General features: G+C 50.3%; 1 protein-coding gene across 1 annotated transcript; it reads left to right on the top strand.

Annotated features, from left to right (window-relative positions):
- The first annotated feature begins 2383 nt into the window (after positions 1-2383).
- On the top strand, positions 2384-8081 carry FOXA2 (forkhead box A2). The gene is made up of 2 exons (XM_078649321.1): positions 2384-2693; positions 6380-8081. Exons 1-2 carry the CDS (start codon positions 2607-2609, stop codon positions 7619-7621), a joined length of 1329 nt encoding a protein of 442 aa, XP_078505447.1. The 5' UTR covers positions 2384-2606; the 3' UTR covers positions 7622-8081.
- Positions 8082-11117: the final 3036 nt, after the last annotated feature.

The following is an 11117-nucleotide window of genomic DNA, read 5'->3' on the forward strand; positions in this document are numbered from 1 at the left end:
GGGATCTGAGTACTTACAGGGACTCTCAATGTTCTAAGTAGTACCAGACCCTCTCAAGGCTTCAGGTGCCATCAGGTGTTTTCGAGAATATGGGCACTAACAGGTACTCTCAAGGCTCTGAGTACCATTGAGTACTGTAAAAGGTTCTGAGTACCAACCGGTAGCATAGTGGCTCTAGATACCAACATTTTAAAACGTGTCCGAGCATCGGGACGTTCTGTATAAGCCTCTCAAGACGGGCAGGTGCACTCAAGGCTCCGAGTATCAGAAGGTACTGCCAATGGTCTAGTCAGTACAAAGGGCTCTGAGAACCTGAAGGCTCTCAGTAAGAATGGGTAGTCTCGTTGCTAAGTACTCTCTAAGCGCCATTAGACATTGCAAAAGACTGCAATTCAACAAATACTCCAAAGGCTTTGTGAATCAACGGTTACTGCAAAAGCCTGTATCAACAAGTACTTACAAGGCTTTCAGTATCCGCACGTACTGCAAAAGCCTGTTAGTGTCAACAGGTACTTACGAGGCTTTGAGTATCAGTAGGTACTGCAAAGGCCTGTGAGTATTAACAAATATACTCCAGGCTTTGAGTATCAGCAGGTACTGCGAAAGTCTGTGAATACCAACAAGTACTACGAGGCTATGAGTATCAGCAGGTACTGCAAAGGTCTGTGAGTATTAATGGACAAATATACTCCAGGCTTTGAGTAGCAGCAGATACGGCAAAATCCTGTGAGTATCAACAAGCGCCCACAAGGCTTCGAGTGCCAGGCACTAGCGAGGACCGAGTACTACCAGCTGCTGCCAATTGACTGTTAGCTAGTGGTCCCTTCAGTGGCCTAAGCCGTGCAAAGGATTATTTGTACAGTTAGTTATCCTCAAGGTTTTTAGTAACCATAGGTACTGTGGAGGCTGCTTGTTCTAGAAGGTACTGTCTATGTTGTTAGTTCTAGATGATGTTGCTAAGACTGTGAGTACCAGCATTACCGATGGATCGAGTATCAACAGGCACTGTCAAAAACATCTAAGTACAGGTACATATTAAAGGGCATGGGTCAGCTGAGAGTAACCATGTATTGAGCCCCATGAGAATTATTAATACACGGGGTATTAGCAGGTCCTGAGTATCAGAAGGTACTGTCAAAAGGCGATAATAACCAGCAGGTACTGCCATGAATTTGAGCACCAGAGTAGGAGGGGCAGTTGGTTCTATCCAATGCTGTAAGAACCTGCAGGTAGTGCCACGTATACCAGTGTCTGAGAGTCCGTTGGGACTGTGATGTGCTTTCAGTACCGAGAGGTATTATTATGAATGATGTTGCCATTTGACAATGTTGTTCAGGGCACAAGTCCTAAAAAAATAAGTGGGGGGACGCTTCAAGTTAGGTGATGTCCCCGGAAGTGACGTCACAACAGGAAGTGACACCACGAAATGTGCCGGTCTCCGTCTGAAATGCGTGAATACATACAATAAACAAGTAGAGGTATAATACTGCAATAAGTGTCAGTCACTCAAAACACAAGAACACACTATACACAGGACCCATTCTTCAGATTACAGGGTTATTACAGATTCGGGCGTAGGCACTACGGGCATATGTCGGTGTCCCTGAAAGTGACATGCTCGGCGTGTTTACAGCGCAGCTCTTGAAGCCTTGGTGCCTCTGCGCCTCGGCTGTGCTCTGAGAAAGGCTGGCAAGGGGAGGGTGGAAGGGGAGATTAGTCTGAGGCTCGGGTGCATTTAAAAGGCTATAATTCACGCGCAGGTGCAGTCTCGGGTACCGGCTCCATCATTTGGGCAGGGGGGACGGCGTCCACCCGGTAAAAGCCCGGTAAAATAAGTAGGGGGACGCCGTCCACCCGCGTGGTACCCCGACTCAAGCCCTGATGTTGTTACATTTAGGTGTGGAATACCTGCTCTCCTCAGCAGTGTTGGGAATCCTGTTTTGCAGCACCTGGACGGAAGAACTGCTTTTTTCCCCCCAAGAAACAGTTTTGAGGCCCGTTAAAACGAAGGAAACGATTTTTTTGGTTCACTTTCCCCTCTAAAGTCACCGCACACAGCGCACCCCCGCCCTCGCACACTTAGGGCCAAGAGATAACACGAAATCAGGCCATAGGCCAGGCCCGGCCCCTCCCCCTCCCGGGTCGAACAATAGGGGTCGGCGCTGAGTGGGCGCCCTGCGCGGCCCCTTTCCACGGCGCGCGGCAGGTGTACAATGGGGGCTGCCGGGACGGGCCCGTCTCGCGCCTAGGTGCGAGCTGATTATTCAAATGCGCGGCCCAGCGCGCTCGGGGGATTGGCCCTGGGCTCCTCGCGCTCGGCCGCATATAATCGCACGCCGCCGACGTCACGGCGGCACTTGTTATCGCTGCGCCCTCCCCTCGCAGGCAGCAGCGGCGGCGGCGGCAGCAGCGGGCTGCGTGTGTGCACAGCAGCAGCAGCAGCAGCCGGCGCCCGGGGGCAGCACCAGCAGCAAGCAGCAGCTTCCTGGCCGCCCCGAGAGGGAGGGAGGGAGCCGGGGCAGAGGGAGGGAGAGTTCACTCCTCTTTTTTTTGGCGTCCTCTCGCTCCTGCCTGGCTTTGCGGTGGCTGTTAAATTTTAAACTGCCATGCACTCGGCGCCCAGTATGCTAGGAGCCGTGAAGATGGAAGGACACGAGCACAACGACTGGAGCAGCTACTACGCCGAGCCCGAGGTGAGGGGGGACCCCGGTTTCGGTTCTTTTTTTGCGTGTGTGTGACCGCGGAGTGGTGTGTGGATCCGCGCTCTCCCCGCCGGCTCCCAAAACCGGTCTCGCTTTATACCACCCCGTGTTAGCTTTGAGATAATATTAACTTTGCGATCAAATATTGACTTGTAGGAACTCCAAATCCTCGCCTCGATGACTGAGGCTCTCTCTCGCGCACACACACCGCTGTCTCAACAAAGTTGTGTGTTTTAGCATCGGGCTGAGGGTGGATAGAGGGGAGGAGGGGGGCTAATATTTTATACACACACATGCACTTTTATTTGTGAAAGATGACTTTTTGTTTACAGATCTGGCCCGGGGCGGGCGCAGGGAGGGGTTCCCTTTCCTCTGCCCCCCGGTGTGTAGACGGAAGGTGCTTTCCTGTCAGTGGACTTTCTTTCCGGATAGGTTTCGCTCCACACTCATGAGTCACTTTTTTCTTTTTTTCTTCACTTTTTGTGGACCTGCCCAGCTTACAGGTCAGGGTACTGTTTTTCGGCTCAATGCCAGTATACAGCTTTAGAGCCGATTAAAAAAAAAATTCTTATTTTGATTCCTCACGTTATCAAAATGGGAGGGTATGATTATGACTCAAGTGTACACAAAAATCAATAGTGGTCGGACACAAGCTGGCGCTGCCACCCAGAGCGGGGGGGGGGGGGGGGGGGGGCGACTTCTACACGGTCTGTTGGACTCTTATGTTTTTTTCTTCATTTTTCCCCCTTTCAATATTGTAAACTTAGACCGAAAATAAATACAACTCGTACACTTCCCTTAACTACTGGCTTTGAAACTCCACTGCCTCGGTGGAGTGCAGAAGAAATTAACTTAAACAATTGTACGTTCAGAATTCCCTGAAGACATTATGGCTCACCATACGAGGTCTCTTGAGGAGCGCGTAACTCATGCCAGGGACCCTGGTGCCCATCCCTCTGTGTTTGATGCCAGCCCCCTGCCCCCCTTAATGCCAGTAAGTGTGCATGTTGTACCCGCATCCGTAATAGCAGTAACTTTTTACTTGGTAATAACAGAATCCGTGCCCGGTGCCGTGCCACTCTTGCCACCCCCGGTTCACCCTTAATGCCAACAAAGATTCTCAGTGTGACAGTACCACGTCCCACCTGTTTGTGTCTGTTTGACTCGTGCCAGCATGTTAATGCCAGAAGTATTGAGCACAGTGCCAATTCACTGGGCACTCTTAATCCCAGTATCTATGTATTTGTTGTAAAATGTTTTTTATGTATTTTTTTATTTTCAATTCTTGACTTAAACGTCTATGTACAGACACATCAGTGCATATCAAATCACATCTACGGAATAATTAGCCATTTAATACCAGTGTCGTTAAGAATTTGCCAAAGCTGTCATAAAAAAACAGATAATCAAAACGCACAGTGCAGTAGCGAGTTATGATAACTTTGAATATTCCGCGAATTAACCCTCACTAGAGACAATCATTGGAGCAAGGTCGGCATTAATATGTTCTTGTAGCCTCTCTGTGTCCATTTCGAGCCGTATGCAATCCCTTCACCCCCTCCCAGCCGATACCATGCCACCACCCTGGCCCTAATATACTTCCGAGTGTAAGTACCAGCAATCTCTTTGGCAGCACCTGTGTACCAGGTGGCAGCGCCGTTACTGCCAGTACACACCATTATTATGCATGTGCCCATGTACCCAGTGGCAGCGCCGTTACTGCCAAAACTAACTTGCCCTTTGCCATCAATATTAATGCATGTGGCCGTTACTGCCAGTACCCACACTTGCCCTTTGCCATCCTAATTAACGCTGGCTCCCATGCACCTGGTGACAGTACCTTTGGGATCAGTGCTCTTGCACCTTTCTTCATTGTCCTTAAAGCCGATAGACACGTAGGTAACGTCATTACCCCAAATGCCAGTTCTTGGTGCCATGACAGTAGTACCCGTACCCCTTGTGTGAGTCCCTTGTGCCAGGACCTTTGCTCGTAGTGCCCATGTCCCCCGTGCCATCAGTCTTAATGCCCGTCTTGTAAAACAGAAACTAGTAAAAGAAATGTAATGAACAATCAAACGTATGTTTCCAGGGCCCTAATGCCTGTGCCCGTGTACCCTGTGCAGATTCCATCAATGCCCGTACTTTATGCCAGGACCCTAAAGTGCCACTACCCATGTACTTTGTTCAGTACCCCAATGCCAGTACCTTATGCCAGCACCCTAATGCGACTATCCCTGTAGCATGTGCAGTTAATGTTGGTGCCAGGGCTTGTGCCACGACCCTAACGTCAGTGCCCGCGTAACTTGTGCAATTACCCATAATGCCAGTACCTGCAAAATAAAAATAAATATAATACATTATAAAAATATCTTGTGCCAGGACCCATAATTCCAGTACCGTGTTCCCTGAGCAGTCATCCATATTGCAAGTTCTGTGTGCCAGGACCTTGAATGTCACTGGTCGTGTACCATGTTCAGTTACCCTTAATATGATGAGAATTAAAATATAATAAATGATGGTATTTCTTATGTCAGGGCCTTTAACGTATGTACCCGCGTTCCTTGTACAGTTACACTTTATCTCAGTGCCTTGCAATGTAAAAATAATTAAAATAAAATTATTTCTTATGTCAGGGGCGTTTATCTTGTAATACAAAAACAATTAAACTATAATACATTATATTATTTCTTATGCCAGGACCTTTAAAGTAAGTAACCGCGTACCTCGTGCAGTTTGACTTCATGCCTGTTCCTTGTAATATAAAAAGAATTAAAATATAACAGATATATGATATCTTATGTCAGGACCTTCGATGTCAGCACCCGGGTACCTTGTCTGGCTACTTAATGCTGTACCTTGTAATATAAAAATAATACAAAATAAAATAAATAGGACCTTTAATATCAGTACCCATGTACCTTGTGCGGCTACTTAATGTCCTTACTTTCAATATAAAAATAATTAAAATATAATAAATAAAATATCTGATGGCATGACCTGTAATTTCGGCGCCGGTGAATTGTGTGCAGTTACTCCTAATGGTTGTACCTTGCCCAGGCGCCCTGGTGTCATTAACCGTGTACCTTGTACAGTTACTTATTGCTGGTACCTTGCCATATAAAAATAATTAAAATATAATGAATTACAAAATATATTTCATGCAAGGACTGTTCATGTCAGTTACTGTCATTGCTTGTGGAATCACAGTTAATGTCGTTATCTCGGTCAAGGACCCCTATGTCAGTAACCGTGCACCTTGCGCAATTAATTAATGACAGTTCTTTGTACAATTAAAAGAATCAAAATATAATAAAATGTCTTATGTCAGGATATTTAAAGTCAGTAACCGTGTGCCTTTTAATGCAGTACCTTGCAATATATAAAAAATAAAAATATAATAAACATGAACATAAATAGATCTTGTTCCAGGCCCTTACATGTCAGCAGCCGTACACCCTTTGCAGGTGCCCTGAATGTCCGCGGCCTGGGTATGACCCTGTTTCCAGGACCCTTGTACTTTGTGCCAGCACCCGCGAGGGCAGTGATGACACACATACACTCTCACACACTCTCTCACACACACACACACACACACTTTGTGACTGCCGATTTCAGCCTATGTTGTGTCCTCACCACCACAGACCTCCTTCTAACCACCTGCCCTCTCTTCCTTGCAGACCTACTCCTCCGTGGGCAACATGAACGCCGGCCTGAGCATGAACAGCATGAACACCTACATGAGCATGTCCGCCATGAGCTCGGGCGCCAACATGTCCGCCGCCCCCATGAACATGTCCTACGTCAACACGGCCATGAGCCCCTCGCTGGCCGGCATGTCCCCGGGCACCATGGCCAGCATGGGCGCCGCCGGCATGGGCAGCCACCTGAGCCCCAGCCTGAGCCCCATGAGCGCCCAGGCGGGGGCCCCCATGAACGGCCTGGGGGGGCCCTACGCCAACATGAACTCCATGAGCCCCCTGTACGGCCAGGCGGCCATCAACCGCTCCCGGGACCCCAAGACCTACCGGCGCAGCTACACGCACGCCAAGCCGCCCTACTCGTACATCTCGCTCATCACCATGGCCATCCAGCAGTCGCCCAACAAGATGCTGACGCTGAGCGAGATCTACCAGTGGATCATGGACCTCTTCCCCTTCTACCGGCAGAACCAGCAGCGCTGGCAGAACTCCATCCGCCACTCGCTCTCCTTCAACGACTGCTTCCTGAAGGTGCCGCGCTCCCCCGACAAGCCGGGCAAGGGCTCCTTCTGGACGCTGCACCCGGACTCGGGCAACATGTTCGAGAACGGCTGCTACCTGCGGCGGCAGAAGCGCTTCAAGTGCGACCGGCAGCACCAGCAGCAGGGCCTGGCCAAGGAGGGCAGCGCCAAGAAGGAGGGCCTGCTGGGCGCCGGGGCCGGCAGCGGCTCGGAGAGCAACGCGGGCAACGAGTCTCCGCACTCCAGCGCCTCGCCCTGCCTGGTGGAGCAGAAGCGCTCGCTGGCGGAGCTGAAGGGCGGCCTGAGCCCGGAGCACGGCGCCTCCCCGGGCGCACAGGCGCAGCAACAGCAGCAGCAGCACCTGCTCTCGCACCACCCGGGCCTGTCGCACGAGGCCCAGGCGCACCTCAAGGCCGAGCACCACTACTCCTTCAACCACCCCTTCTCCATCAACAACCTCATGTCCTCGGAGCAGCAGCACCACCACCACCACGCGCATCACGCGCACCACCCGCACCACAAAATGGACCTCAAGGCCTACGAGCAGGTCATGCACTACTCGGGCTACGGCTCGCCCATGGCCGGGGGGCTGCCCATGGGCGCAGTAACGAACAAAAGCGGCCTGGACCCCTCCTCCCTGGTCGGCGACCCTTCCTACTACCAAGGTGTTTATTCAAGGCCCATCATGAACTCTTCCTAAACCCTCCAGGGTCCGCGAACAATTTTTGCAATTCCTGTACATATTTCTAAAAAACTCAAGTCTCGTGTTTTATCCGGACCCCACCTCAGAAGCCGTCCGGACCTTTTTAATAGATGTCAAGCTCGTTATGCTATGTTTTCCACTTGTTATACTTTTTTTGTTTTTGTTGCAGGGAGTATATTTTTGTGAAAGTACTGAACAGCCATTATCTGTGTGAAACCTGTAGTTTCTACCAAGGACCAAAATCGTGAAATATTCTTGTTGTAAAAAGTCGGAAATTATATTTGTTGTAATAATTGACCATTTTTGATGTGACGAGAGAGTAAAAACATGCCTGGAACTCATAATTTATGGTTTCTCTATGCTTAATTTATGGACTATGAGATGTATGCTCTGATAGCCGATGGGCAGATTTCTACAATCTCTATTAAAGTGTTTTTTGGCACATTCTTCTCCTGAATCTAGCTTCTCTGTATTTTCATTCTCCATGTAGCGAGGAGGCAGATTAAGGCGCTCCAATGTCGCTGCTTCTCTCCAAAGACAGGTACAAATAACAAGGGCTCCATAAAAGCGCTTTGACATCTCGCCTTTAATTAACCGTAATAAGGGGATTTAGGCAATCCTATTACGGGTAATGCGCGTTTCCCACGTTGTAATTCCCGCCCCGTTGTCCTGCGAAGACAGTTGGAAAGAATGTTTCGTCTTTCATGGGGTTTGTGGCTTCGGTGCGCTTTCTTTCCAAGTGATGCTTAAGTAATCCTGTAAAGTCATAGCCGGGGGAGGGGAGCAGGAGAGGGGACCTACCTCAGCCACAGGCACCTGTCGCTCAGAGACACGGCTCTGTTTCTGGTTGTTGACACTTTTGGGCATTTTATTTCCAAAAGATGCTTCAGTCAATAGAGCCACCGGCGAGGGGGCGGAAAGGACATGCCACACACGAATAGGCCTTGCACAGATAGAAGGGATAAAGGTGCCCTGCCACAGGGGCATGAGTTAAAGGTGCCCTGCCACAGGCACAAGTGTTAGAGATGTCCTGCCACAGGCGCATGGGTAGAAGGTGCCCTGCCACATTCGCATGGGTTAAGGTGTCCTGGCATGAGTTAAAGGTGTCCTACCACAGGCACAAGGGTTAGAAATGTCCTGCTACAGGCGCAATGGTTAGAGGTGTTCTGCCAGGGGCGCAATGGTTAGACGTGTCCTGTCACAGGCCCATGGGTTAGAGGTGTCTTGCCACAGGGACAAGGGTTAGAGGTGTCCTGACACAGGAGCAAAGGTTAGAGATGTGCTGCCACAGGAGCCCGGTTTAGAGGTGTCCTGCTACAGGCACAAAGGTTAGAGGTGTCCTGTCACAGGCGTAAGGGTTGGAGGTGTCCTGTCACAGGCGTAAGGGTTAGAGGTGTCCTGTCACAGGCACAAAGGTTAGAGGTGTCCTGCCACAGGCTGCCAGAGTTTGAGGTGCCCTGCCACAGGTGCAAAGGTTAGCGGTGTCCTGCCATAGGCGCAAGGTTTAGAAGTGTCCTGTCACAGGCGCAAGGGTCAGAGGTGTCCTGTCACAGGCGCAAAGGTTAGAGATGTCCTGCCGCAGGCTGCAAGGGTTAAAGGTGTCCAGCCCCAGGCGCAAAGGTTAGCTGTGTCCTGCCACAGGCGCAAGGATTAGAAGTGTCCTGTCACAGACCCAAAGGTTAGAGGTGTCCTGCCACAGGCTGCAAGGGTTAGAGGTGTCCAGCCACAGGCGAAAAGGTTAGAGATGTCCTGCCACAGGCGCAAGGATTAGAGATGTCCTGACACAGGCACAAAGGTTAGAGATGTCCTGTCACAGGTGCAAGGGTTAGAGGTGTCCTGCCACAGGCGCAAGGATTAGAGGTGTCCTGTCACAGGCGCACAGGTGAGAGATGTCCTGCCACAGGCGCAAAGGTTAGAGGTGTCCTGCCACAGGAGCAAGGATTAGAGGTGTCCTGCCACAGGCGCAAAAGTTAGAGATGTCCCGCCACAGGCGCAAAAGTTATAGATGTCCCGCCACAGGCGCAAGGATTAGAGGTGTCCTGTCACAGGCGCAAAGGTGAGAGATGTCCTGCCACAGGCGCAAAGGATAGAGGTGTCCTGCCACAGGAGCAAGGATTAGAGGTGTCCAGCCACAGGCGCAAAAGTTAGAGATGTCCCGCCACAGGCGCAAGGATTAGAGATGTCCTGCCACAGGCGCAAAGGTTAGAGATGTCCTGCCACAGGCGCAAGGATTAGAGATGTCCTGCCACAGGCGCAAAGGTTAGAGATGTCCTGCCACAGGCGCAAGGATTAGAGATGTCCTGCCACAGGCGCAAAGGTTAGAGACGTCCTGCCACAGGCGCAAGGATTAGAGATGTCCTGCCACAGGCGCAAAGGTTAGAGATGTCCTGCCACAGGCGCAAGGATTAGAGATGTCCTGCCACAGGCGCAAGGATTAGAGATGTCCTGCCACAGGCGCAAGGATTAGAGGTGTCCCGTCACCGGCGCAAAGGTTACAGATGTCATGTAACAGGGGAAAGGTTAGATGTGTCCCCTTAAAGGAGCAGCGGCTAGAGGTGTCCTGGCACATACCAAGGGGTAGAGGTGTGTCCTGCCACCATGGCCTAGAGGTGACCCGCCGCAAGCGCAGACACCTCCCTGACCCTGTGACACACACGGCCCTACACCGAGGCCAGAGAGCTAACTTTGAGGCGCCGGCACAGGGCGTCCTTCCTGCTGTCGCCGGCACAAGGTCGTCTCTTCAAGGTCTTATTCCAGCCTTTTATTGCCCGTGTCGAGGTGTGTTAGAGGGTTGGAGGGGAGACCCGGACACCCTTTACCACGCAGTGCATTCCGTGTGCAGGAGGCGCTCAGGACAATCATTACCCGCCTCCAGGAGAGCGCCAAATAAAACCGGAATCCCCGACTTTCACATCGGCCATAAAAGACACATTTCTTCCTTGACGCGGATATACGATACCACGGGCTTCCCGCACAAGCTGTCTACGTAGGATGCTTTACATGCAAATATTTGCCATGTCAATTTATGTCACAAAAGTCAGTCAGTTGGCACCCCATAAAAGACGCTGTTCAATGTTTACATTCACCTGTACAACGTAAGTAATTGAAATTCCCACATGCAGACAGATACACGTATCCTGCTCGAAGTGCGCATACACAGACAGACCCAAACTGAGGCACGCATTTATATAACGCGTCAATACTCATACGTGTTAATATATGTATATACATTGTAGTGTATAATGGCGGACGACGATGTAATAACCTGTGCCCTAGGTCGGAAATAGGTAGCATCATGTTTACCTTTAAGTACGTATAGGTTTATATTCTCTTTAAATATGTATATATCTAGATATTTTTATGTGTGTGCCTTTATTCTATATGAACGACACACGCACACTATCCCGAGCGCACAAACGTGCACGGAGTTCCAGAAAAGTGTAATGCTTTAAAGATTAGCAAATTGTCGTATTGTCTGAGTTTCATGCTGCGC

This window comes from Lissotriton helveticus, chromosome 6 (assembly GCF_964261635.1).
Source record: "Lissotriton helveticus chromosome 6, aLisHel1.1, whole genome shotgun sequence".
NCBI lineage: Eukaryota > Metazoa > Chordata > Amphibia > Caudata > Salamandridae > Lissotriton > Lissotriton helveticus.